Genomic DNA, 27,339 nt, shown 5'->3' on the forward strand with positions numbered 1-27,339 from the left:
TACCTTTAAGTTGAGTGCTAGGTTCATATTTGTTGCTTTAACGGTTTGGGAACCTTACCTTAGCACCATCTTTAGTTGTGCTCACGGTGTTCTTTCTATATTTTGTTTTTTATTGTCATAAACCTTACATATAGAGCGAGGCGGCTCCCCCGCCTGGTAACAACGCGGCGGCTCCCTTTGCCTCGTAACGAATCGGTTCTTCCACACAGTGACGCAACCGTCCGGTGGGCGGGCCAATGAGAGAGGCGGACTCGCTCCATACAAGTGTAGAGAATGACGCCACGCCCACTGGACAGGTTCTGGCCAAGAGCATGTATACCACATCTTCTATACGTCAGCCAATAAGCCGGTAAAGTCAGCCAACCACAGGCTTCCTTACACAGTAGGGGCCGAAGATATCTAAGATACCCTCTGCTATTTGTTCAGTGTCATTCTGGCTTCTAAATGGTTGTATGGAATAATGAGGCGTGGCTAAGTGATCCGGGGAAGTGCACCGCTGCGACTGCTACCTACTTCCGGTCCCTTGGCGCACATTCACCCTAGGTCCTAGGTTCCGGGCACTGTATTACCACAGTGATCCAATAGTGACCATACTGATAGAACACGTGATGTGTCCCGTAGCTGCGCTCATTCTATCCAGCACCCGAGCGCTGCACTGCCCTGGGCTGTAGCGCAAGCGCACTGAGTGCGTGTCCCGTCTCCGGGGGGGAGGACCGGACACACACACACCGGCCTCCCAGGGCCCCTGGACGTATCAGGTACCTGCTTATCAATGGGGGCACGAGATGATTGTGTTTCCCCGTTTATCGGCAATGTGTGCGGCGCTTATATATATGTATAGTCACTCTCCTCATCCATGCACACCAACAAGCATTAACCTCTGCAGGGCCGAGACATTATTTTCTATCTTGTCTTTGCATTTCTTTTTTTCCCTATTTTTCAAAGTACTCTACATTTCATAAGTTTTATTTAATTTTTTTCTGCTGCATAAGGTTTTCTAATAATAATAATAATAATAATAATATGAGCTGTAGTTTGTATTGATACCACTTTGGGGTATAGTTTATGATGATTTTTTTTTTTTTATTATTATTATTTGTAGTAGTAGTAAATTCTTTGACAAACACCAATTCTTTTGTGTCCTGACTTTTTTTTTTTTTCTCTCTAATGATAAACATATGAGTAAAAGGGAATCTGTCACCCCATTTTTCGACTATTAGCTGCCGGCACCGCCATCGGGGACTTATCTACAGCATTCTGTAATGCTGTAGATAATCCCCTCCCCGATGTAACCTAAAAGATAAGAAAAAAGAGTTAAGGTACTGTCACACTTAGCGATGCACCAGCGATCCCGACCAGCGATATGACGCGGTCAGGATCGCTGGTGCATCGCTAAGTGGTCGCTAGTGAGCTGCCACACAGGCAAATCTCACTAGCGACATCGCTGGGGCCGGGGGTCGCTACTTACCTATCACACTAGGCGATCCTGCGTCCTCCCGCCCGGCTCCACGCGTCGCTCGTCCTCACAGCAGGAAGCAGACGACGAGAAACGGTCCTGAACTTTCTCGCGCGATCAGCGATAACCAGCGGGGGAGCGGTCGTAGGTAAGTATCAGACACAGAGATATCGCTAGCAATATCGCTATAACGTCACTAGTTATAGCGATATTGCTAGCGATATCTCTTAGTGTGACATGCCCTTTAGGTTATACTCACCGGGGGTCCGGTCTTGGTCCGATGGGTGTTGCTGTCCGGCGCCTCCCATCTTCTAACGGTGACGTCCTCTTTGCTGCCTGTTGTGGCTCCTGCGCAGGCGCACTGCTCTGCCATGTTGAGGGCAGAGCAGAATACTGCAGTGCGCAAGTGCCGTACCTCTCCCGACGCCTGCGCACTGCAGGACTCTGCTCTGCCCTCAACAGGATGGGAGAAGAGGATGTCACCATTAGAAGATGGGAGGCACCAGACTGCGACAAGGAGAGTAGTCACACCTAGTTGTTATAAATGTATTGGAAGAAGAAAATAGAGTTGGGGTCTGTGCTCTCAGCGTCTATCACACGCCGTTTTACTTGCTAAGTTTTCCAGTGTGAAGAGTTTTCAGTAAAACGCCGGCAGTGATTTTCCTGACACGTCTTTGCCGCAGGCGTCTTTCTTCTTGTACAAACTTTAAATAGCGAGCAGCTTCCAAGCAGAAGTCACCCAAGGAATGAACCTGCTACAGCTTTTAACGGCTTTTGAAGCCTGAAGTGGATAAAAGGCGTGACTTTCATTGCAAATCACTTTTACATTGCTATGCGTTATGTTCATTCTTTGTAGTGTTGTTTTTACCACTTTTTTTTTCTTTAGGAGTGTTCCGTTCTGCATCTACCAGAAAAGGACGTTGTGTGCACATACTCTTATAAGGAAAGGCGTTCCAGATAAGCCCCTACCAAAGGTGCCGGCAGCGACTTCAGCACTCCTGCTTAGAGAACACGTTTGTGTGGCTGAATTGATCGTGTAAGTGAATGGGGCAGTCTGGAGGTATAGCTGTGTGCAAGTAGGCCATATTATGCACTTCTTGTAATGTGGTTAAATCTGGTCTATTTAACTCATTAAGTATTATGGGCTGGGTAGCACGGTGGCTCAGTGGTTAGCACTGCAGCCTTGCAGCGCTGGGATCCTGGATTCAAATCCAACCAAGGACAACATGTTTGCGTGGGTTTCCTCCCAGTTCTCCAGTTTCCTCCCACACTCCAAAGACATACTGATAGGGAATTTATATTGTGAGCCTCAATGGGGACAGTGATGATAATGTATGTAAAATGCTGTGGAATTAATGGTGCTATATAAATGAGTATAATAAAGAAATGTTGGGTCTGCTAATGATTGACTAACAAAGCAATATTGTGAACATTATTGCTCACACGTATTAGGATACATTTAGCAGAGAACTTGCAAAAAATTTTGGCTAAGGGCAATAAATGCCTTAAAATAGTACAACTACCATGACTAATCTGATGAATCTTGACACTCCCTGCACTGTTTATTTCTCTGCCACAGCCACATGCCATCTACCCACATAATAACCACTGATCCCGTCAATAGCCGCAGTGTTCTTGGGTGGACCAAATCACCATATACTCTGAGGCTAGTGTCTGCCTGTAGGGCTCACGTGGGTAATAATAATAAATTTTATTTCTATAGTGCCAACATATTCCGCAGCACTTTACATTTCGGAGGGGATTTGTACAGACAATAGACATTACAGCATAACAATAATCACATAGATTATAACAGATACCAAGAGGACTGAGGGCCCTGCTCGCAAGCTTACAGTCTATGAGGAAAAAAAGGGGAGACACGAAAGGTGGGTGGTAACAGTTGCCCTGATTGTATGGACGAGCCATAATATTAAGTGTGTATCAGTACAGACACAGAGGGCTAATGGATGCATAAAGCATGTGGGAACATGATGCGGGGAACCTGGTTATAGTAAAAGTTTTGGCTGTGCCACACAGGGATAGATTAGGTTAATGTGTTGAGGCGATAGGCCAGTCTGAATAAATGCGTTTTCAGGGCACGCTTAAAATTTTGGGTATTGGGGACTAATCGAATTGACCTGAGAAGTGCATTCCAAAGAATTGGCGCAGCACATGTAAAGTCTTTGAGACGGGAGGATCTGATTATTGAGGATGCTAACCTCAGGTCATCAGCAGAACGGAGGGCGCGGGTAGGGTGGTATACTGAAACAACGGAGGAGATGTAGGGTGGTGCTGAGCCATGGAGGGCTTTGTGGGTGAGGGTAATAAGTTTATACTGAATTCTGGAGTGGATGGGTAGCCAGTGTAATGACTGGCACAAGGTAGAGGCATCGGTGTAATGATTGGTGAGGAATATGATCCTGGCTGCAGCATTCAAGACAGATTGGAGAGGGGAGAGTTTGGTAAGAGGGAAACCAATTAGAAGAGAGTTACGATAGTCCAGACGAGAATGAATAAGAGAAACAGTAAGAGTTTTTGCAGACTCAAAAGTAAGAAAAGGTCGAATTCTAGAAATGTTTTTGAGGTGCAGATGACAAGAGCGAGCCAGTGATCGAATGTGGGGGGCAAAGGAAAGCTCGGAATCAAGTATGACCCCAAGACAGCGGGCATGTTTCTTGGGAGTAATAGTGGAGCCACACACAGAAATGGCAATGTCGGGTATAGGTACATTAGTAGAGGGAGGAAACACAAGGAGTTCAGTCTGTGACAGGTTCAGTTTCAGATATAGTGAGGACATGATGTTAGACACAGCGTTTAGACAATTGCAAGTGTTTTCTTTATAAAGGCAGGCTTGATGTCAGGAGAAGAAGCGTATAATTGGGTGTCATCAGCATAGAGATGGTACTGGAAACCAAATCTACTGATTGTTTGACCAATAGGGGCAGTGTACAAGGTGAAGAGGAGGGGGCCTAGAACTGATTCTTGAGGAACCCCAACAGTAAGGGGAAGGTGAGAGCAGGAGGAACCGGCAAAAGATACAATAAAGGAGAGGTCAGAGAGATAGGAGGAGAACCAGGAGAGAACGGTGTCCTTGAGGCCAATGGAACGGAGCATAGTGAGGAGGAGCTGATGATCCACAGTGTCGAATGCTGCAGAGATATCCAAGAGAATGAGCATGGAGTAATGACCATTTGATTTAGCTGTTAGTAGATCATTAGAGACTTTAGTAAGGGCAGTTTCAGTAGAGTGTAAGGAGCGGAAACCGGATTGGAGAGGGTCGAGAAGAGAGTTATCAAAGAGATAACGGATAAGACGGGAGTGGACCAGGTGTTCCAGGAGTTTAGAGATGAAGGAAAGATTAGAGACAGGTCTATAGTTAGCGGCACAGTTTTGGTCGAGGGATGGTTTTTTAAGTAGTGGATGTATGGTGGCATGCTTAAATGAGGAGGGAAAGATACCAGAAGAGAGAGAGAGGTTAAATATTTTAGTTAGGTGGGCGGTGACAGCAGGGGAAAGGGACTAGAGGAGATGTGACGGAAATGGGTCACTGGTGCAAGTGGTTGGGCGAGAAGATGCAAGGAGCCTGCTTACTTCTTCTTCTGTGACTGGTTCAAAATCAGAGAGTGAGCTAGGTGCAGTGGGGGAGGGAGGACAGTGCATGGTATGAGGTGATTGGGAGATAATTTCCTGTCGGATCTGGTCAATTTTTTCTTTGAAGTAATTGGCCAGATCGTCAGCTCGGAGCTCCGTGGTTGGGGCCTGTAGATGGCATGTCTGCTGGGAAGTAAGCTGTGACCAGATAAGGAGAAGTGCTATGATGCAGCAGCCAGGAAATCATCAGGTAAGTTGTGTGGTTTTTTTTTTTCGGCATTTACTGCCAATATGCAATTTTTCAATTTTTTGATGGCAGAAAACGCTATTAAATCTCTTTTTTCTTTAATTCCAGGAGTAAGTACAATGGGTGAGAGTTCATGTCTTCAGTATGTCAGCCCTTATGCATTTGAAGCAATGCAGAAAGTGGATGTAGTACGGTTGGCTGCCTTGAGTGATCCCGAGCTGAGACTGCTACTACCATGTCTGGTCCGCATGGCCTTGTGTGCCCCTGCTGACCAGAGCCAAAGTTGGGCTCAGGACAAAAAGTTGCTTCTCCGGCTACTGTCAGGAGTAGAGGCTGTTAATTCCATTGTGGCCTTGCTCTCTGTAGATTTCCATGCATTAGAGCAGGATGCCAACAAAGAACAACAACTAAGGTATGTTATATGTTACATTTATAGTATATTTACTCATCATCTTGTTTGCATTTTACGCCTCTGTACCCTTTTATCATCATTGGCCCAATCCACACCCCTTAGTTTGCTAACAATGCAATCCTTTTGGAAAAAATAGGTTTTCATACGTTCTTGCCACTCAATGGAAAGGGGATAGTGCAATTAGGTCTTGGTTCCTCTTTCCATGTGCCACTGTTGTGACATCTTACTTTGTGTTATACTGTGCTATAGGGCATTCGGCGTATATTCTTGGCCAGGCACCTGTGCTGTGCTGTCCCTTCTGCAGGGTTCAGGCTCATTGACTTAATGCTCATGTCAGTGAGTACCTCACATGTATTGTGCCGGAAGCGCAATATGCAAACCTGATATTTCACTATACAACACAGTGAGGTGTATAGGTGATTTCACGGTCTATGAAATCTTAGGGTGAGGAATGCTGACACACTGGTGTAGTTTGGGATTGCCCTCCTGTCACCTGCCATGCTGGCATACAAAACAGAGCAAAATTAATTTATCTTGATTGTTAAATTGATTTGAACCCACATGAGTATGTTTGAACACATGTCATTATCAGATTGGAGGTGGTCACAACACCTGGCATCTGTACTGATCAGTACTCTTCTCCATCTATAAACTTGGCCTAGGACAACTCATGAAGTCCCATGGCTTCCAGTACCATCTGATAACACTCAGATCTACCTCTTGGGCCCAGACATCACCTCTCTGCTGTCCCAAATCCTGGAGTGTCTATCAGCCATATCCCCCTTCTCCTCGCACTTCCTCAAGCTCATTGTGGACAAAAATGAGCTCATTATCTTTGCCCTCCATCTTGCATATATTCCCTACCTGATCTATCTATCACAATAAATGACATCACGCGTTTCCCAGTACTGGAAATCCGCTGCCTCTGGTAACCCTTGACTCTGCCCTTTCCTTCAATCCTCAAATCCAAGCTCTTTCCACCTCATGTCGCCTCCAGCTCAAAAATATTTCCAGAATCCGTCCTTTCCTCAACCTTAACTCTACTAAAATGCTTGTGCATGCCCTCATCATCTCCTGCCTTGACTACTTCAACATTCTTCTGTGGCCTACCTGCTAACACTCTCGCACCTCTCCAGTCCGTCCTTAACGCTGCTGCCCGACTAATTCATCTCTTTCCTCGCTACTCCTCTTCATCCCCTTTTGTAAATCCCTTCATTGGCTCCCAACCCCCCAGCGTATCCAGTTTAAATTACTCACACTGAATAACAATGCCATCCATAGCCTGACTTCTCTGTACATCTTCAAACTAATCTCCTAATACCTTCCCTCACGTAATCTCTTGTCCTCCCAAGACCTCCTTTTCTCCTTCACACTTGTTCGCTCCTCACCCAGTTGCCTCCAGGACTTCTCCAGAATATTCCCCATCCTCTGGAATTCTATGCTCCAACACATCGATTATCCACCACATTCGGCTCCTTCAGATGGAACATGAAAACCCATCTCTTCAAGAAAGCTTACAGCCTGCAATGGCCCCGCTGCCTCCTCACCACTACTAGAACCCCCCAACTTACTGTCTCCTTCCCCATCATCCTATAGATAGTAAGCCGGCAAGTTCAGGGTCCTGTCCCCTCTGTACCAGTCTACCATTATCTACTGTAAGTGATATCTGTTTGTGTGACCCTTTCTCATGTACAGCACCATTGAATCAATGGTGCTATATAAATAATAGCAGTAAAGCTACTGACAGACGCCCTTTAATATGAATATACTTGACATATATAATACCGTGCACATAATATTTATTTTGTTTGGGGCAGTGGTAATATATTTTGTTGTCTGTCTTTCACTTTTGTTCATGACTCCTTTTTAGTTATTTAATTGATATATTCTTCCCCATAGACATAAGCTTGGGGGAGGTACGGGAGAAAGTATCCTTGTGTCCCAACTTCAGCATGGCTTGACTTTGGAGTTTGAGCATAGTGATTCTCCTCGTCGATTACGACTAGTGCTCAGTGAGCTACTGGCAATAATCAATAAGGTATGTAATATATATAGGTGTATATAGTACGTCCGGATGTAGACATCACTAGTAACTGATAAAATGACTGATTTTTAGCCTGAGTTCAGGCTGCTCCCATTCTTTAGATCGCTTTAGTCTTGGGGACAATGAACACTTCATTCTTGACATTGTATTTTGTAATAATAATAATAATAATAAATTTTATTTTTATAGCGCCGACATATTCCGCAGCACTTTACATTTCAGAGGGGATTTGTACAGACAATAGACATTACAGCATAACAATAATCACATACAGTAGATTATAACAAATACCAAGAGGAGTGAGGGCCCTGCTCGCAAGCTTACAGTCTATGAGGAAAGAGGTAGACACGAAAGGTGGGTGGTAACAGTTGCCCTGATTGTATGGACCAGCCATAATGTTAAGTGTGTAACAGTACAGACACAGAGGGCTAATGGATGCATAAAGCATGTGGGAACATGATGCTGGGAACCTGGTTATGGTAAAACTTTTGGCTCTGCCACACAGGGATAGGTTAGGTTAATGTGTTGAGGCGATAGGCCAGTCTGAATAAATGCGTTTTCAGGACACGCTTAAAATTGTGGGGATTGGGGACTAATCGTATTGACCTGGGAAGTGCATTCCAAAGAATTGGCGCGGCACGTGTAAAGTCTTGGAGACGGGAGTGGGAGGTTCTGACTATTGAGGATACTAACCTCAGGTCATCAGCAGAACGGAGGGCGCGGGTAGGGTGGTATACTGAAACAAGGGAGGAGATGTAGGGTGGTGCTGAGCCATGGAGGGCTTTGTGGGTGAGGGTAATAAGTTTATACTGAATTCTGGAGTGGATGGGTAGCCAGTGTAATGACTGGCACAAGGTAGAGGCATCGGTGTAACGATTGGTGAGGAATATGATCCTGGCTGCAGCATTCAAGACAGATTGGAGAGGGGAGAGTTTGGTAAGAGGGAGACCGATTAGAAGAGAGTTACAATAGTCGAGACGAGAATGAATAAGAGAAACAGTAAGAGTTTTTGCAGAGTCAAAAGTAAGAAAAGGTCGAATTCTAGAAATGTTTTTGAGGTGCAGATGACAAGAGCGAGCCAGTGATCGAATGTGGGGGGCAAAGGAAAGCTCGGAATCAAGTATGACCCCAAGACAGCGGGCATGTTGCTGGGGAGTAATAGTGGAACCACACACGGAAATGGCAATGTCGGGTGTAGGTACATTAGTAGCGGGAGGAAACACAAGGAGTTCAGTCTTTGACAGGTTCAGTGGAGGTTTTGTGGAGAACTACAGTATGCATCTTGTGCAGGTTGTGTGTATTTTGATTATTGTTCTTTTATAGGTGGCCGATTCTAATGGTGAATATTTCCTGAAGTCATCAGAGCTCTTTGAAAGTCCTGTGCACATAGAGGAAGCTGCGGATGTACTCTGCATTTTACAAGCTGGTATAGTTTGTCTTCTGCTCATTGAAACTCTGAGATCTGTAAAAGCATCCCATAGTATTGAACTACATTCACCATTATGCTGTTCTTTTTTAGAGCTGCACACACTGCTGCCTATCACGGACATGGCTGAAGCTCTCCTTCATGTTCGCAATGGAGCTTGGTTCCTTTGTTTGCTGGTCGCCAATGTTCCAGACAGCTTTAATGAAGGTGAGTGTTTTTTTTTTTGTTTTTTTTTCTGACTTTTGGTTTGGTTTATGTCTGATCAATCCTACCATTCTGTCTTCACCTTTAGTATAACATTTCCAGTAATGTGCCTCACATGGTCAGGGTTGGGGAAATGCTCTTGCATATTAAGGGTACATGTTTCTCTCTCACCCAGCCCCCCTCAATTATGTCCAATAAACCACATATACCACTTAACCACAGTAAATATGATTGTGAGCAAAATTCACTCTCTTCTGTGCCTTTTGAACTCCAAATAATAAAATATGTTTTGAGATATAGGGAAATCAGTAGAGTGCAGGCTTGTATGGTGTTCTAAATAGGATTTCTGCTTTATTAATGCACATGTAGTCCCTTTAAGTAGTGTCACAGACAAAGGAAAGTTCTCTCCAAAATATGTAGCCAATAGGAACTTTAGGGATGTGAATAGACACTTGAAACTTCTTCGCCCAACGGTGTTATTTGATCACCATGAAACAGGAGTTATAAGAGAAAATGGATACCACAGACACAAAGTGAAGTCTGTTCTCTCACTTGATAGCTGAGGATCCGGCCATTGGGATCCCACCAATCACTAGAACAAGGGTACCAATGTCACTTGTGTGTACGTGTTACCGTCTATGTTCATCCACTGCTTCATTAACGATCTGTGGGAGTCGATGGAGAAGTCAATGTTCATACTGAGTTCACACGGGATCTTGGGCCATCATTCAGAGTACTTTGTGGGGGCTTCACCCCGCAGCAATTATTAATTTATATTCTATCCTGTGAATAGGTGTCAAAGGAAATTAGCTGCTAACAAGTATCTTGACTTTTTTTTTGTACCCATGTGTCCATTGAAAAAATGTGAACTTGGAGCATTCATATGTTTGCAGGAGTCGGAAGAGGAAGTTGGCTGTTCAGCCAACAGTGTATGGCCACATATAATGGGTATTCTCAAGTTTGGAAGTAATCCCCTATCCATGGCAGTCAGATCATGTGCAATGCATCTCCATTCATTTTTAATGGGACTGCCAGCGATTGCTGAGCATTGCTGTGAGCTGGTCTTCGGCATTCCCAAAAAAAATGAATGGAGCCACAGTGTGTATGATTGACTTCCAGGAAGAGCCTTGATTCTCGGGATCCGTGGCTTTCCCAGCGGTCTGATCCAGTGGATAAGGGATAATTTGCAAACGTGAGAAAACCCCTTAATTGTCTACCATATACTATTATTATTATTACGGTATTTATTATTATTATAGCGCCATTAATTCCATGGCGCTTTACATGTGAGGAGGGGTATACATAATACATACAAGTACAGTAATCTTAAACAATACAAGTCACGACTGGTACAGGATAAGAGAGGACCCTGCCCGCGAGGGCTCACAATCTACAACGGGATGGGTGAGGATACAGTAGGCGAGGGTAGAGCTGGTCGTGCAGCGGTTTGGTGGATCGGTGGTTACTGCAAGTTGTAGGCTTGTCAGAAGAAGTAGGTCTTCAAGTTCTTTTTGAAGGTTTCCATGGTAGGCGAGAGTCTGATATGTTGTGGTAGAGAGTTCCAGAGTAGGGGGGATGCGTGGGAGAAATTTTGTATGCGATTGTGGGAAGAGGAGATAAGAGGGGAGTACAGAAGGAGATCTTGTGAGGATCGGAGGTTTCGTGCAGGTAAGTACCGGGTGACTAGGTCACAGATGTACAGAGGACTCAGGTTGTGGATGGCTTTGTATGTCATGGTTAGGGTTTTGAACTGGAGTCTTTGGGTAATGGGGAGCCAGTGCAGGGATTGACAGAGGGGAGAGGCCGGGGAATAGCGGGGGGACAGGTGGATTAGTCGGGCAGCAGAGTTAAGAATAGATTGGAGGGGTGTTAGAGGGGAGGCCACAGAGCAGGAGGTTGCAGTAGTCAAGGCAGGAGATGATGAGGGCATGGACTACGGTTTTTGCAGATTCTTGGTTGAGGAATGTACGGATCCGTGAAATATTGAGTTGAAGGCGGCAGGTAGTGGAAAGTGCTTGGATATGTGGTTTGAAAGAGAGATCAGTGTCAAGGATAACCCCAAAGCGGCGAGCTTGTGGGACTGGAGAGAGTGGGCAGCCGTTTACTTTAATGAATAGGTCCGTTGGGGGGGGTCACGTGAGATGGGCGAAAGATGATTAATTCTGTTTTGTCCATATTAGGTTTTAGAAATCTAGCGGAGAAGAAGGATGAAATAGCAGACGGACATTGAGGGATTCAGTTTAGTAGGGAGGTGATATCTGGTCCAGAGATGTAGATCTGTGTGTCATCAGCATAGAGATGATACTGAAAGCCATGAGATTCTATAAGCTGTCCGAGGCCGAAGGTGTAAACGGAGAAGATCAGGGGCCCTAGGACTGAACCTTGCGGGACTCCGACGGATAGGGGGCGCGGTGAGGAGGTGGTGTGTGAATGGGAGACGCTGAATGTCCGGTCTGCTAGGTATGACGCAATCCAAGATAGGGCCAAGTCTGTGATACCAAGAGATGAGAGGGTCTGTAGTAATAGGGAATGGTCCACTGTGTCAAAGGCAGAGGACAGGTCCAAGAGGAGGAGGACAGAGTAGTGTTGCTTGGCCTTGGCGGCTATTAGGTCATTGGTGACCTTAGTTAGGGCAGTTTCAGTGGAGTGGTGTGGCCGGAAGCCGGATTGCAAGTGGTCAAGGAGGGAGCAAGAAGAGAGGTGGGAGGATAGTTCAAGATGGACGTGTTGTTCCAGTAGTTTTGAGGCATAGGGGAGAAGTGGGCAGCACGGTGGCTCAGTGGTTAGCGCTGCAGCCTTGCAGCGCTGGAGTCCTGGGTTCGAATCCCACCAAGGACAACATCTGCAAGGAGTTTTTATGTTCTCCCCGTGTTTGCGTGGGTTTCCTCCGGGCACTCCGGTTTCCTCCCACACTCCAAAGAGGGAATATAGATTGTGAGCACCATCGGGGACAGTGATGAAAATGTGTGTAAACTGTAAAGCGCTGCGGAATATGTTAGCGCTATATAAAAATAAAGATTATTATTATTATAAGTGATATAGGGCGATAGCTAGATACAGAGGATGGGTCAAGGGAGGGCTTTTTGAGGATAGGTGTGATTGAGGCATGTTTAAAGCTTGAGGGGAAACACCAGTTGTTAGTGATAGGTTGAAGAGATGGGTTAGGGTTGGGATGAAGACTGTGGTGAGGTTAGGGATGCGATCGGGTCAAGTGCACAGGTAGTGAGATGTGATCTTGAGAGTAGAGTGGAGAGTCGATCTTCTGTAATGGTGGAGAAGTTGGTTTTGGGGGAGGAGGGCAGGGTAGGTAGGAGGAAGGGCACTGTGGGGATTGTTGACCAGAACTGTCTCTGATATCAATCTTCCCCTTGAAAAATGAGGCAAAGTCTTCAGCTGAGATGAGTGGAGAGGGAGGAGGTGCTGGGGGGCGGAGCAGAGAATTGAAGGTGTTGTATAACTGTTTAGGGTTGTGAGACAGGGAGGATATGAGAGATGAGAAGTAGGTTTGTTTTGCTGCAGCGAGTGTGGCCTTGAAAGTAGTGAGGGACTCATTGAAGTCCTCATTGGAGTGGGATTTTTTCCATCTCCGCTCAGGAGCCCTGGAAGCCCGCCTCAGTTCTTTGGTCAGAATGGTGTGCCAGGGCTGTCTGTTAATTTTGCAAGCTTTGGTATGTTTGAGAGGGGCAACTGATTCCAAAGCTACAGCTATTGTGGTGTTATATAGAGCGGCATCCGCATTGTGTAGGGAACTTATGTCTGTAAGAGGGAGGAGGGATTCAGACAGTGAGTGTAGATCGAGGTGTTGAAGATTTCTGCGAGGGTGTGCGAGTTTTTGAGGTGGGGATTGTGGACCTGAGGAGGAGAGGGAAGAGAATGTAAGTAGGTTGTGGTCAGAGAGGCTAGATAGGGAGCAGAGGCGGGTGAAGATGAGGTCTACAGTCATCGCCAAAAGTTTAGAGAATGACACAAATATTATATTTTCACATGATCTGCTGCCCTCTGGTTTTTATGTGTTTGTCAGATTTTTTTTATCACATACAGAAATATAATTGCAATCATATTATGAGTAACAAAAGGTTATATTGACAGTTAGAATGAGTTAATGCAGCAAGTCAATATTTGCAGTGTTGATCCTTCTTCTTCAGGACCTCAGCAATTCTCCCTGGCATGCTCTCAATCAACTTCTGGATCAAATCCTGACTGATAGCAGTCCATTCTTGCAAAATCAATGCTTTTATTTTGTCTGAATTTGAAGGTTTTTGTTTGTCCACCCGTCTCTTGATGATTGACCACAAGTTCTCAATGGGATTAAGATCTGGGGAGTTTCCAGGCCATGGTCCCAAAATCTCTATGTTTTGTTCCCTGAGCCATTTAGTTATCACCTTTGCTTTATGGCAAGGTGCTCCATCATGTTGAAAAAGGCATTGTTGATCGCCAAACTGCTCTTGGACGGTTGGGAGAAGTTGCTCTAATGTCGAATTTCATCCCACCATCAATTTAACACTCAACTTCTCCAGCACTGAGATTAACTTTTTGGACATCATCATTAAGCAGGTGATTCCTTGACATTCTGGTGGCTCTTGTAATTTGGTTTTCAATTGTTCTTGGATGGTAGCCCTGATTCAAAAAGGTCTTTTTGAGGCGACCAAGGTGTTTGTCTCTATCCATGGGGTTGGAACATATACAATTGTACCTGATGGCTTGGCTATAGAGTTCTTTATGTGTTTTGGATGGAAACTGTCCCATTTAAGGTATGTTGGACGGTCGATTGGCTTTTGATACAGGGATGTCTCTATTTCATTGTTTTTTAGCTTAATGATGGTGTCCAAAAAGTTAATCTCAGTGCTGGAGTAGTTGAGTGTTAAATTGATGGTGGGATGAAATTGATTAAACTGTTCGTGGAACGTCTTTAGCTGTTGCTCAGACTCCGTCCAGATGATTAAAATATTATCAATGAAGCGATAGTAGGCCAGGGGCCTGATGGGGCATGAGGACAAAAAGTCGCTTTCAAGCTTGGCCATGAAAAGATTTGCATACTGTGGAGCCATTTTACTTCCCATAGCTGTGCCAGTCTCTTGTAGATAGATCTTGTTGTCAAATTCAAAGTAATTGTGGGTGAGGATGAATTTTATAAGTTTCACCACACACCACAAAATACATAAAGAACTCTATCTATAGCCAAGCCATCAGATACAATTGTATATGTTCCAACCCCATGGATAGAGACAAACACCTTGGTCGCCTCAAAAAGACCTTTTTGAATCAGGGCTACCATCCAAGAACAATTGAAAACCAAATTACAAAAGCCACCAGAATGTCAAGGAATCACCTGCTACATTACAAAGCTAAAGAAGAAAATAACCGGGTGCCTCTAGTAGTCACCTACAACCCAAATCTGGAAGTGCTAAGGGGAGCTGCCCGGAAATTACAACCTTCACCAAAAAAAGATGCCCGATTACAATCCATTTTTCCAGACCCCCCACTGCTGTGTTTTAGGCAGCCCCCAAATTTAAGAAGCATCATTGTCAGAAGCTCCCTGTCCTCTCCAACAGCTGCAGGAACCTTTCCTTGCAACGAGAAAAAATGTAAAACTTGTCCATTTATAATGACCACGGACAAGATAAAGATCCCCAACTCACATCAGGACTACAAGATCCCAGGTACTTTCAGCTGCATTACATCTAATGTGGCGTACTTAATTATTTGTACTAAATGTCCAACTGGGGGTCTGTATGTGATGGAGACAGGGCAAAAGCTTAGAACAAGGATGAATGTTCATCGTCACACAATAAGAGAAAAAAGAATGGATCTACCTGTGGCAAAACATTTTTGTATCCCTGATCACAGCAACATGGATATGAAATTACTGGTATTGAAAGGTAACTTCACATCTCAGAGAGAGAGACGTGTTTGGGAGTATAAATTTATGACGACCTTTGACACTCTCAGTGCTGGAATGAATGTGTCGCGCATGGATTTATGTCTTTTTACATCAATTAAGGAATTTGCTTTCAAGACCTGGTGGGGGCATCACAACACATTAGGAGACCCCAATCAGAGGACTATAAAACATCCAGACTCCTTATCTATGTACTGGTCCAATATTTATGTTTCTCCCTCTCCCATATTGATAGTTCTGCTTCACGTCACTTGTGTTATCCATTGCATTTTTTCTGTGTTGTGTTGTGCATAAATATGTGACTCTTCAGATTTTGTATTAGTCTAGCCTGAAGAAGAGACCAGAGTAGTCTCGAAAGCTTGCAATGTGTTACCATCTTTTCAGTTAGCCATTAAAAGGCATCAGCCACTGAGGACTCTCAATTCTGAATATTTTTCTATCTACTGGCTAACACGGTACAAAGATATACATCTTGCTTGGTGTAGGGATTAGTGGGGTTAGCAGAAAGTGAAGGATTATAGGGGTCAGAGTGGAGACAAACAAAAACATTGTTTACAGTGACTCTTTCCAGTTACCTTCTGTTCCCTTCTGGTTCAATTCTGGATTAATTCATATTTTCATATCTCACACTTCTAGGATACACACTGCAGACTAAAGTCTTGGCAGACTTGTGCTATGCAATATATGTGCTACAAAGTGCATTCAGGTGTGAAGCTGAGAGGAGTGGTCTGTGCTCCTCTTGGTCAGATAATTAAGAGTGGACCAGATGCATATGATCAAGCCAAAGTAAACAAGGTCATAAATAATACTGGGGGGTAAAGCAGGGGGTTAGTTGAGTGACGTGCCAAGTGAATGCTATGTGCAGAGGTAAGAAGGTTCTGTGGAAAGCTAAGTGACGTACCTGTAGGGAGAATAGACTATAATTGTACGTAGATTAATGGCAATCTTCCTTTCATGATATGCTGCTGTTTTTTGTTTCTAATGGGATTATCATACAGTCCACTTCTGGTAGCAAAGGGAAAAAACACATTATTGTTCAGAAGCTATTGTTGTACCTATATTTTTACTAATTAAAAACAGATATTGTCAGTCTTTATCATCATCATCCTTTTTGTTTTTTTTGGAATTCAATTGTTATGCCGACTATCATAGGGTGTCCATTTTTGATTCTCTTCTTTGTGAGTAAGGACATGCATATTAGTCCATAACCTGTTCAACCACACAGTCAAAAACTCTTTATCAACATATCTAACACATAATCCAGATTAAAAAAAAAACTCGGAAAAAAGGAGTTATACTTGGAAAATCACAATGTTTTTATTCAAAATTACCAGAATATATGAAAATTAAAATATTATTAAACAGGTGCCTCATGTGTGTATGTGTGTGTGTGCGTATGTGTGTGTGTGTGTGTGTGTGTGTATATATATATATATATATATATATATATGTATATGTCTCTCAGATATGTAGAAAGCATTAATGCATATCAAAGTACAACAGCATGCCCATAAGGAAAAAAATATTCTCATCCTAAATGCAAACTTGCAGTGTATCTGCTTATCATACTTAGAATACAGGGTAATACAAAAATAAGCTAACCAAATCTGGCTCAATGCCTTAAGAAGTAAATAATCTAATTAGTGTTTCTGTGCATATATTATTGCACATGTATAGGCCTCTCAGATATATAGGAAGTATTTGGTGCAAGTGCATACCTACAATACAAACGCATGCCCGTATAATATATAGAGAGATACCATCATCCAAATGCAAGATATATGCTTTTACCTGGAACCAGTACCAGTGCAGGACCCTTCCTGCGTCTCTCCACCTCGACGCGCATTTCGGCTATTCTTGTCATGAGGAATCTGTTCTTTAATTTTCATATGTTCTGGTAATTTTGAATAAAAATATGATTTTTTAAGTATAACTTTTTACCAATTTTTTTTTTTAATCTGGTTTGTGTTAGATTTGAGAGTAAGGAGTGATTTTTGAAGCAATAGTAAATATTAACAAAGGACTTCTACTTTACCTTTATGCTGGATCCATAGTTGCCTTTGGCTAAAAAAAAGGTGCTTGTGTGATTCCAACCTTACATAAGCCCCATGGCCAAAGGAGCAGCGGTCTGGGAGGAAGACGGTGGTCACCATTGGTGACCTCCCCCTTCTCGTAAGGGGTTGACGCCGTCTTCTGCACCGTCTGGAGACGTGCCGGAAGGAGGATCCCTGATTCCAGCGACCCTCACCCACCCGAGGACTCCTTATGTGATCCTCATCAGTGAAGAAGAACCGTGGCCCCACCTTGCAGATATGTATGTTTTCTCCCCGCAGAGGCGCATGGCAGGACTTGTCAGCATTTCCGTACCTTAACGGGGCAGGGCGGCTTTAGTGCATTATTCCCTGCACAGCTGTGGCCATTTTTCCTATTGCCGGTCCCAGACCTTGGGGATCATGTTGTGAACTCATTTTCTGGTCTATCTCTGGTTTCTGGTGAGGGAGCTGGTTGTGCTGACAGAGGAGTTGAGTTCTCTTTCCAGGCTCCCTCTGGTGGTGGCAGGAGGTAGTGAAGCTGATCTAATTAACAGCGATCTGCCACCTGATAATGAGGAAGAGGAGTGGACATCTGGAGTCTCAGACTGGATTTGACAGCCGACTCCTTATTCCCATGCTGGTGATTTTTTTCCTGCCTCCTGAGGTCTTAGTTTCCAGCTCAGTTCCTGCCTTCTCAAGCTAAGTTGTCTTTGCTAATGTTCACATTTGATTTGGTTTGGTCTATTCAGTTTTTTGTGTGGTCAACCAGCCCCGGCTGGGGCTGTGCTGAATTTCCACTCTTATGTCACTGTATGTGCCAGTTTGCTTTTTGTCCCTTATTAGATTGGCCTCTTTTTTGCTCTGTTCTCAGAATATGCCAGAGTGCTGATATAGTGGGAGAAGTCTAGTGACTTCAGGGTATTTTTTGCTATCAGAAGTGTTGGACATTTTTGCAGGGTTTTTTGGCGTGATTGCAGAAAGTATCTTTCCTTTCCTGTCCTTTCTAGCTAGTGTGGGCCCCATCGTTTGCTCAGCCTATTTTCCTACCTGTGTTCATGTTTTCATCTTGTCTCACCATCAATACATGTGTGGGGGCTGTCTATTCCTTTGGGGTCTGCTCTGGGGCAGTTTTAGATTTCCCCTTTTCTTGCTTTAGGCTTATTTAGTCCTCCGGCTGTGACGAGGCATCTAGAATCATCGTAGTTACGCTCCACGGCTGCTGTTAGTTGTGTGGTTAGGATCAGGGGTCTGCAATCCGTGTAGTTACCAACCTCTCTGGTTTTCTGTGACTTGGCTTGGTCTTGTTTTCCTCCTCGGTGACCCATTCATAACAGGATCACCTCCATTCTTTCCGGGGCGTGCCTCTCTCTGGCTTCCCCGGGCACTCCCCACTGGGCATTTGAATTTCGTGCTGTTTTGGACCAATAGGAGGTCTCACCGGGTCATAGATTCTTCTGCTCTGATCTGGCCATTTCCCACGATTCGCGTGCGTCTCCTTGACACCCTTTTTTCTCTCCTATCATGGAGCTCCCTGCCGGTACACGCCCCCGGCGATTCACCAATCCGAGGGGCACTTTGCTTCTTACAGGCTGGCAGATCCTTCTAGCTGTTGACGCCCCCCGGCGTGTGAGCCAATCAGAGGCATACTTTTTCACCGGCCGGCAGTTCAGTCACGCCCACCACACTGCATCATGCTTGCTGTAATCAGCATAGCCGTTGTTATTTCAGACCTTGTGCCTCAACCAGAGATAAAAAAATGGGTAAAATGTGGATTTCATCTGCGCTGCTGAATGATTCAAGGTCCAAAACATGTAGCCATTCAACTGTGGGTTTATTCAACGCTTTTCAAAGTACCAGACTTCTTCATCAGGAACACCACAATGTCATTGACATGCATCAGAGATTCCTGCGGTTTGCGATCCTTTAGGACTACTATCAGTTCATGGCTCAACCCTTCGGCATGGCCTCTGCTCCCAGAGTATTCACGAAGGTCCTTCGTTCCAAGGGGATTCTCATAATCCCTTACATGGACGATCTTCTGATCAAAGGGCTGTCCCGCCGAGGCTGCGACCTGAGGCTAAGTGCACACGTAGCAGAAAATTTCTGCTTGAAAACAGGACTCCCTTCCCAGAAACAGCGCGTTTTTGCGCGTTTTCCGTGCGTTTTCCAAACGCATTGAACTAATCAGAAACGCGGAAAAAAAAGCGAAATTAATGAGCATGCTGCGTTTTTTACCGCGATGCGTTTTTTCGCGGTGAAAAACTCATCAATGTGCACAAAAAGTGCAAAATGCATAGAAATGAATGGGAAGCTTCTTTTTCGCGGTTTTCCCGCAGATTTTTTGGCAAATCCGCGGGAAAAACCGCAAAAAAAAACGCTGTGTGTGAACACAGCCTGAGTCTTCAGATCACCTTGGACACTCTGGTGCGTCTCGGCTGGATTGTCAGCAGAGAGAAATCCTCTCTGACCCCAGCTCAGCACCTGTCGTTTCTTGGCATGAGTTTCGACACGGCTCAAGCCCGTGTATTCCTTCCAAAGGGAAAAGTTTCTCTCCACCAGGGGATCCGTATTCTAAAGCGACCAACTTCTCTCCCCCCTACAGTCCTGCATGAAAGTTCTGGGCATTATATAAATTAGTAAAGTAAATTAAATATGGCAAGCAATGCTTTTCTTTGGATCCACTATAATGGCTGCAAACATGACCCCTATGTAACTAGTGCCACCTAGTGGCCAATGTGGAAACTGTAATTCTTACCTATAACTACAGGTCTACACAGTAACATACAGTAGGTCTGCATAAAAGCGGTATTCTCCAAGTGGAATGATTCCCCCCCACCAATGCAGTGGTGATAGACTAAAGTGCTTTAACATTGTTTTTTCAATGTCTTTGTAATCTCCCTTTAACTAATCCTCATTAATATTGCATGACCTGAATGAAAACACAGCAACTACCGAGATAAGTTTGCATCTTTTGTCTGCAAATACATCAGCATGGTAAAATACAGTTAAAGTATTAAAATATAAAAATCTGCCTGTTTTATGCGTGAATCTAAAACGCCATTGCATACTCATCATATTTTGTATAGTTTGTAGGAGCTTGATAAAAAATGGAGAACGTCAAGATGAAGAAAGTACTGGAGGGAGGCGCAGAACTGAAGCTCTCCGACAACTGTGCAAGATGAATCCATCACAAGCCCTGAAAGTTCGAGGCATGGTGGTAAGTAGCTTTGGGTATTGCACCAATTCTTTATACTGACAGTATGTTTGCTAGACGGTTGAGGACATTTTTGGTTTGTGCTTTACTTGTCAGGTAGAGGAATGTCACCTTCCAGGGCTTGGTGTAGCTTTGACCTTGGACCATACCAAAAATGAGGCTGGTGATGATGGTGTGAGCAACATGGTGTGCTTTGTAAGCGGGCTACTCCTTGGGACCAATGCAAAAGTTAGGACCTGGTTTGGCACCTTTATTCGCAATGGTCAACTGGTAAGCTATCCCGATTTATATACGGTCTTGTTCTAGATATTAAATAGTAATTTCCACTTTTTATATGGTGACTATAACTTTATCCATTACTGTTACAATGTGTACTGTCAATGGAAATTTATCTTTTTCTATTTTAGAGAAGACGAGAAAACAGCAGCTCGGTTCTGTGGCAAATGAGGCGGCAGCTCCTCTCTGAGTTAATGAGCATCCTTCCAACTGAGAAAAAACCACAGATATCAAAGTGTGGAGACACTTACCTTGGAGGACCTGTCTATTGTGGACTCAAAGAGGAGCACGTAGTCAAAGCCAGTGCCCTGCTTCGCCTGTATTGTGCTTTGATGGGAATAGCTGGCCTTAAGTAAATATCTCTTTTTCCCACTGTAACACGGGACTGGGATTAATCACTTCATAGTAGTTGAGGGTATAAAAGGCACAGGTCAATTAAGTTCAAACTATAATCCTAACATATTGATCCAGAAGTTGTGTTTCTTCACCACATGGATATAACGGACAACCCCTTTGTGTGTAATATATAAGAAATGCATACAAGTACCACATATAAGAAGTGTCATATATGTTTATACCTGTAAGTAAAATTACTCTATTCTGGCTATGGAGAAATTTTAATAATCAACTGATGATTCTCATTCTCTTCTTATTTCTTCATATTTGTATATCTATTAAAGATTGTAGCTCAAAACATAGGGGAACGTTAGATCCCTCCACAACTGATTGGATAGTCAGTTATCTTATACGTAATGTCTGTGAGGCCAGTTTCACATGTCTGTGAAACACGTCATGTGTTCTCATCACAGTACGGGGCCCGGCTGCCGGGGACTTCAGACCTGAGTCAACTGCCTCGTGTGCCTATGAGCTTAGGTCAGGAAATCCGGCAGTCATGCCGGGTCTTATAGTGTGAGTACGGTTCGTGTTTGGGCATGTACCTGGAGACGAGCATGATGCTGGGGAAAGATGTATCAAAGTTCCTCAACCGTACCATGTGGGTATTTTTTTATATCAGGCCAACAGATGAAGAAGCCGAGCAGGTTCTTCAGCTCATGACCAGCCGTCCACCTGCGACTCCTGGAGGAGTGCGCTTCGTCTCACTTTCCTTCTGTATGCTGCTAGCATTTTCTACACTAGTAAGGTGAGTTGTGCATTGCTGTTCTTAGTATTGACTAATGCATGTTGTGGTATTTGAAGGTGTAGTTTAGTTAATTTTGCCTTGCAGTATGCTGTATTTCAGGTTGATTTTGCTGCTTGCAAGAATAGTCTATGGAGTGACACAGTGGGATCCAATGCTCTTGTTGCATTGTTAAAGTGACAGTTTTCTCCAAATGATAATATTTTTTTTTCAATCTTGTTTTACTCTGATGGCCGCTTACTATCCTGGTAACTCTTTTTTTTTTTTTTTTTTCCTCTGAACTTGCTCCAGTTTTTCAGTGTCTTTTTTTTTTTTTTTTTTTTTTTAAATGTGTTGCCCAGAACTGGACACAATATTCCAGATGAGGTCTGACCAAGGAGGAGTAGAGGGCAATAATGACTTCACGTGATCTAGACTCTATGCTTCCTAGAACGTGTGATTGCCTTTTTTGCTGCTGCATCACACTGTTGACTCATGTGCAGTCTGTGATCTATTAATATACCCAAGCCTTTTTCATATGTACTGTTGCTTAGTTCTATTTCTCCCGTTCTATAGATGTAATCTTAGTTTCTCTATCGCTTCATTGGGGGACACAGAGACCATGGGGTGTATGCTGCTGCCACTAGGAGGCTGACACTATGTACAGAAAAAGGTTAGCTCCTCCTCCGCAGTATACACCCCACCAACCGGCACTATTTTCCTCAGTTTAGCTTAGTGTCAGTAGGAGGTGGACACGGGTCTTTCATTAGACCCATATCTACCTCAATGTGCGTCGTTCCTTTTCAGGTTTCTGGAGGGATACAGAGTGAATGGTCACGTCTGTAGTCCCACACAGAGACTGTGAGTACGGCGTGTACTGCCACCCCGTATCCTCACAGCTCTCTACAACAAGACCAAGAGCCTAACACAGGTGTGTGCCAGCCATTTGGTCCTCATCCCCCGTCTCCCACCCACTCGCCTACCAGAGCCTGTCGGTTAGGATGAGACGCGGACATCCCTCTACAGGAAGCACGTACGCTGGATAATCAAGGTACTCTCCTTTCCAGGTTTGCTCAGAAGAACGGATCAAGACGGTGGGTAAGTATAGGGCCCCTAAATCGCTATATAGGATCACGGCACCCATCTCTAGCAACAGGGGGTCTCTCTTTGTCACAGACTGCCATGCGCAGCTTCTTGTCACCCTGCCCCCGTTTTTCCCCAGGCTGCTCTTACTTATTTATCCTGCAGCCAGGCTCCACACAGGGTTTCTTTGGGAGCGGGCGCCGCGGCTGTTCTGCGGGCCTCCGCGCCGCCCCGCGCTTCCTGGCGGCCGCCACATCTAATCTAGGTCCCAGCTTCATTTGGGGCCTTGTCCTGCGTCGCGGCCACGCCCCCCTCACCTTCTTCCTTAGGCGAGCTTCTCTCCCGCCCGCTCTTAGTCCGCCCACCACCTTCTCCCCTCATGTTAGACGTCCCTGAGGCGGCGCTCTCTCCACCCACCCCCAGCCTGGCTATTTTCAGCGGGCGGCGCCATCTTTAGCATCGGCGGTTAGTCCCGCCCATCTTCTTCCTCGGTCACTGCAGGAAAGTGCGCGCTTCCTGCTTTGTCCCTCTCAGACTGCTGCCATTTTCACAGCCTGTCAGCCGGACGCTGTTCCCTCTGCCGTGCCCCTGCAAGCCCAGACGAGCCATGCATCTTCAATTGCTGGAAGCAGCTACAGGACATCGGACCGTGAGTAGCTCTGCAACTGCAGACTGACACCCTCCTCTGTCTCCTGTCCCCCAACCTTCCGGCACTGCTTCAGTGACTTTCCGTCATTATGTCTAACTCTAAGTCTGACCGTGCTCGTCCTCCTGCTTCCTCTTGCACCTTAGTCAAGTACTTTGCATGCTCATTCCCGGATGGGCCTCTTCTCTATCTCAATCAGTGGCAGATCTCACCAGGGTCTCTCAGTCCCTCGTGGCCGTGCTTGATAGGTTGCCCCTGGACACTTCTGCAGGGTCCAGCAGGGCTAAAGAGCCTCTCTCTGAACCAGCCAGCATGAGCCGCAAAAGGCTCAGGCAGGATCTCCGTCCTGATTCCTCCCCTCGCCCCATCTCTCCGCATAGTCCCCCCCAGCAGTCTCCTTCCCGTCCTTCCTCACCCGAGTCAAGCGAAGCGTTCTCGGATGCGCCATCCGAAGAGGTCTTAGAGCTTGATTTGGACCATGTCGCGGACATGAAGATTACGGTACAGAACCTCATTGCAGCGATTAACCACACTTTCGAGATCACAGACTCTCATGCGAAACCCTCGGATCAGGAGGTTTCGTTCAGACGGGCAGAAGCACCTTCCAGAGTCTTCGCTCCTCACTCTGAGTTTGATAAGCTCCTTACCAGGGAAAGAGAAAATCCGACCAGACGCTTTCAAAGAGGGAAGGGTCTCGGCGTGCTGTATCCATTTTCTCAAGAGCTCACCGACAACTGGTCGGCTTCTCCCTCTGTAGACGCTCCTGTCTCCAGACTATCTAACAACACAGTCCTTCTGATTTCAGGTGTGGCGTCTCTAAAAGATTCTAACGACAGGATCATAGAATCCTTAGCAAAGTCAGCATTCGAAGCGGTGGCGACGGTGCTAAGCCCAACCTTTGCTTCCACTTGGGTAGCCAAGGTCATTGCTACTTGGGCAGAGGATCTACGCCAGGGCATTTTTGATGGAGCCCAGTCAGAGCGACTCGCCGAGCTGGCCAACCAGATCTCCCATGCAGAGGAATATTTGGTCTCTGCCTCCTTAGATGCCGTGTCTTGCGCAGCTCAAGCGTCCAGCAACGTAGTTGCAATCCGGCGTACAATTTGGCTCAAGGCTTGGCAGGTGGATTTGTCATCAAAAAAGTCCCTTACCAACCTGCCTTTTCAGGGAGCACGTCTTTTCGGATCCCAGCTTGACCAGATTATTAAAGATGCCACTGGGGGCACAAGCTCTCTTCTCCCTCAGTCCAAGACACGTAGACCCCCTCCAAGGCGTCATTTTCGGCCCTCCCGCCGCGTCGTGACGGCAGAAACCTTTTCCAACCAACAAAGGCCGCAGGCACGCCAGGATAGGAAGAAGGTCTCCTTTAGGCCTACTCCCTCCAGGCGATCTTACTCCTCCCAGGGCAGACCCTCCAGGTCCGGAACCGGACGGTCCACATCGGCATGACTATCAACAAGGTTCCGAGGTGCAGCCCCAACTGGGCGGGCAACTTCTTTTTTTCAGAGACGTCTGGCTTGCCTCGGTGGAAGGCGCTTGGGTCAGGGAAGTTGTATCCTCAGGATACAAGATAGAGTTCGTCTCTCGGACCCGAGATCGCTTCTTTGAGTCTCGACCTCCAAAAGACCCCGCCTTAGTTCCGGGCTTCTTTGCATCCATCGCCTCTCTTCTCAGTTCTGGGGTAATTGTGCCCGTTCCCGAAACAGAATGATTCACAGGGTTTTACTCAAACCTGTTTGTAGTGCCGAAAAAAGGCGGCTCGGTTCGGCCCATTCTGGACCTCAAACTGCTGAACAAGAGAGTCCGCCTGCGACATTTCAGGATGGAGTCCCTTCGTTCTGTGATCGCTTCCATGGAGACGCAGGAATTCATGTGCTCAATAGACATTCAAGATGCCTATCTGCCTGTCCCCATCTTTCACGGACATCAGAAATTCCTGCGTTTCGCGATTCATCAGGACCACTACCAGTTTGTCACCCTGCCGTTTGGTCTCGACACCGCGCCCAGAGTGTTTACAAAGATCATGGCGGCGTTGATGGCCCTGTTGAGGATCCGGGGTCTCGTACTTTTCCCGTACCTTGACGACTTCTAATCAAAGCTCCGTCTTTTCACCAGACTCTCCAAAGCCTTACTATCGTTCTCGACACGCTATCCAGTTTCGGGTGGCTCGTAAACAAGGAGGTCCTGCCTCGTTCCGACTCAACGTCTTGTGTTTCTAGGCTTATTGTTCGACACCCTTCGATCGAGGGTCTTTCTCCTGGAAGAGAAGTTGATTTCCCTGCGGCGAGATGTACGATCGCTGCAGAGACCAAAGCTTCAATCTTTTCGGTCAGCCATGAAGGTCTTGGGAAAGATGGTGGCGACGACCGAAGCAATTCCCATTGCTCAATTCCACACGAGACCGCTTCAACACGCCATCCTGTCTCGGTGGAACAGGTCCATTCTCTCCCTGGATCGTCCAATTCGCCTCTCGTCCCGGGTCAAACAGTCCCTCAATTGGTGGCTGACATCTCCTCTCATCTCCCTCGGCTGGTCATTCCTTCCGATTCACTGGCAGATTGTGACAACGGACGCCAGCCTTCTCGGCAGGGGAGCTGTGTTTCGAAACCAGATGATTCAGGGTCGGTGGTCGACTCAAGAGACAACTTTGCCGATCAACGTCCTCGAGATACGGGCGATTTATTTGTCTCTCATTCACTGAGAGGGGCTTCTCAGGGGTCTGCCGGTCCAGATTCAGACAGACAATGCCACAGCGGTGGCATATGTCAACCACCAAGGGGGACTCGGAGCTCCTCGGCTCTAGCGTAAGTGTCCAAGATTCTCCAATGGGCAGAGGTATCGGTTCCAGCGATATCCGCAGTGCACATTCCCGGCGTGGACAACTGGGCCGCCGATTTTCTCAGCCGCGAGGGTCTCGCGGCGGGAGAGTGGTCCTTACATCCGAACGTCTTTCATCAGCTTTGCCGTCGTTGGGGGACTCTGGACGTGGATCTGCTGTGGCGTCTCGCCTCAACAGGAAGGTTCCTGAGTTCGTATCCAGGGCCCGAGATTCTCTCGCAGTGGGCGCCGATGCTCTGACCATTCCCTGGTCTCATTTCAAGCTTCCCTATCTGTTCCCTCCCCTGCCTCTTCTTCCCAAGCTGTTGAAGAAAGTCAAGGCGGAAGGGGTACCAGTCATGCTCATCACTCCGGATTGGCCCAGAAGGGCTTGGTTCGCGGACATCGTCAACCTTCTCGCGGACGCCCCCTGGAAGCTTCCAGACAGAGCAGATCTGCTGTCTCAAGGCCCAATCAGCGACCCCAGTTCTCGGCCGCTCAATTTAACGGTGTGGCTATTGAAACCGCGGTTCTGAAACAGTCAGGTTTTTCGGATCAGGTTATTCTCACCATGATCCGGGCTAGAAAGCCATCGTCTTCCAGAATTTATCGTACGTGGAAGGCCTATTTCACTTGGTGCGATGCCAATGATGTTCCGCCCATGTCCTTTTTCTCTCCCCTCTATCCTGGCGTTCCTCCAGGCATGCCTAGATGCGGGCCTTTCCCTCAGCTATTTGAAGGGTCAAGTCTCGGCGCTTTCCATTCTTTTTCAGAAGACGTTGGCTTCCCGTCCGCAGGTCAAGACCTTTCTTCAGGGAGTGGCTCATGAGGCACCTCCGTACCGCGCTCCCGTGGACCCATGGGATCTCAATCT

General features: G+C 45.9%; 1 protein-coding gene across 1 annotated transcript in view; it reads left to right on the forward strand.

Moving 5' to 3' along the window:
- Positions 1–496: 496 nt before the first annotated feature.
- The window catches only part of INTS2 (integrator complex subunit 2), a 90,822-nt gene continuing 63,979 nt past the window's right edge, over positions 497–27,339 (forward strand). The window contains exons 1-10 of the mRNA XM_073573184.1: positions 497–758; positions 2,343–2,492; positions 5,403–5,706; positions 7,606–7,744; positions 9,074–9,176; positions 9,270–9,383; positions 20,399–20,529; positions 20,623–20,796; positions 20,934–21,154; positions 21,818–21,943. Of these exons, the coding sequence (XP_073429285.1) occupies positions 5,414–5,706; positions 7,606–7,744; positions 9,074–9,176; positions 9,270–9,383; positions 20,399–20,529; positions 20,623–20,796; positions 20,934–21,154; positions 21,818–21,943 (1,301 nt within the window). The 5' untranslated portion in view covers positions 497–758; positions 2,343–2,492; positions 5,403–5,413. The remainder of the gene's footprint in view (positions 759–2,342; positions 2,493–5,402; positions 5,707–7,605; positions 7,745–9,073; positions 9,177–9,269; positions 9,384–20,398; positions 20,530–20,622; positions 20,797–20,933; positions 21,155–21,817; positions 21,944–27,339) is intronic.

This window comes from Dendrobates tinctorius, unplaced genomic scaffold (genome assembly GCF_039654945.1).
Source record: "Dendrobates tinctorius isolate UK_male_01 unplaced genomic scaffold, ASM3965494v1 ptg000007l, whole genome shotgun sequence".
NCBI lineage: Eukaryota > Metazoa > Chordata > Amphibia > Anura > Dendrobatidae > Dendrobates > Dendrobates tinctorius.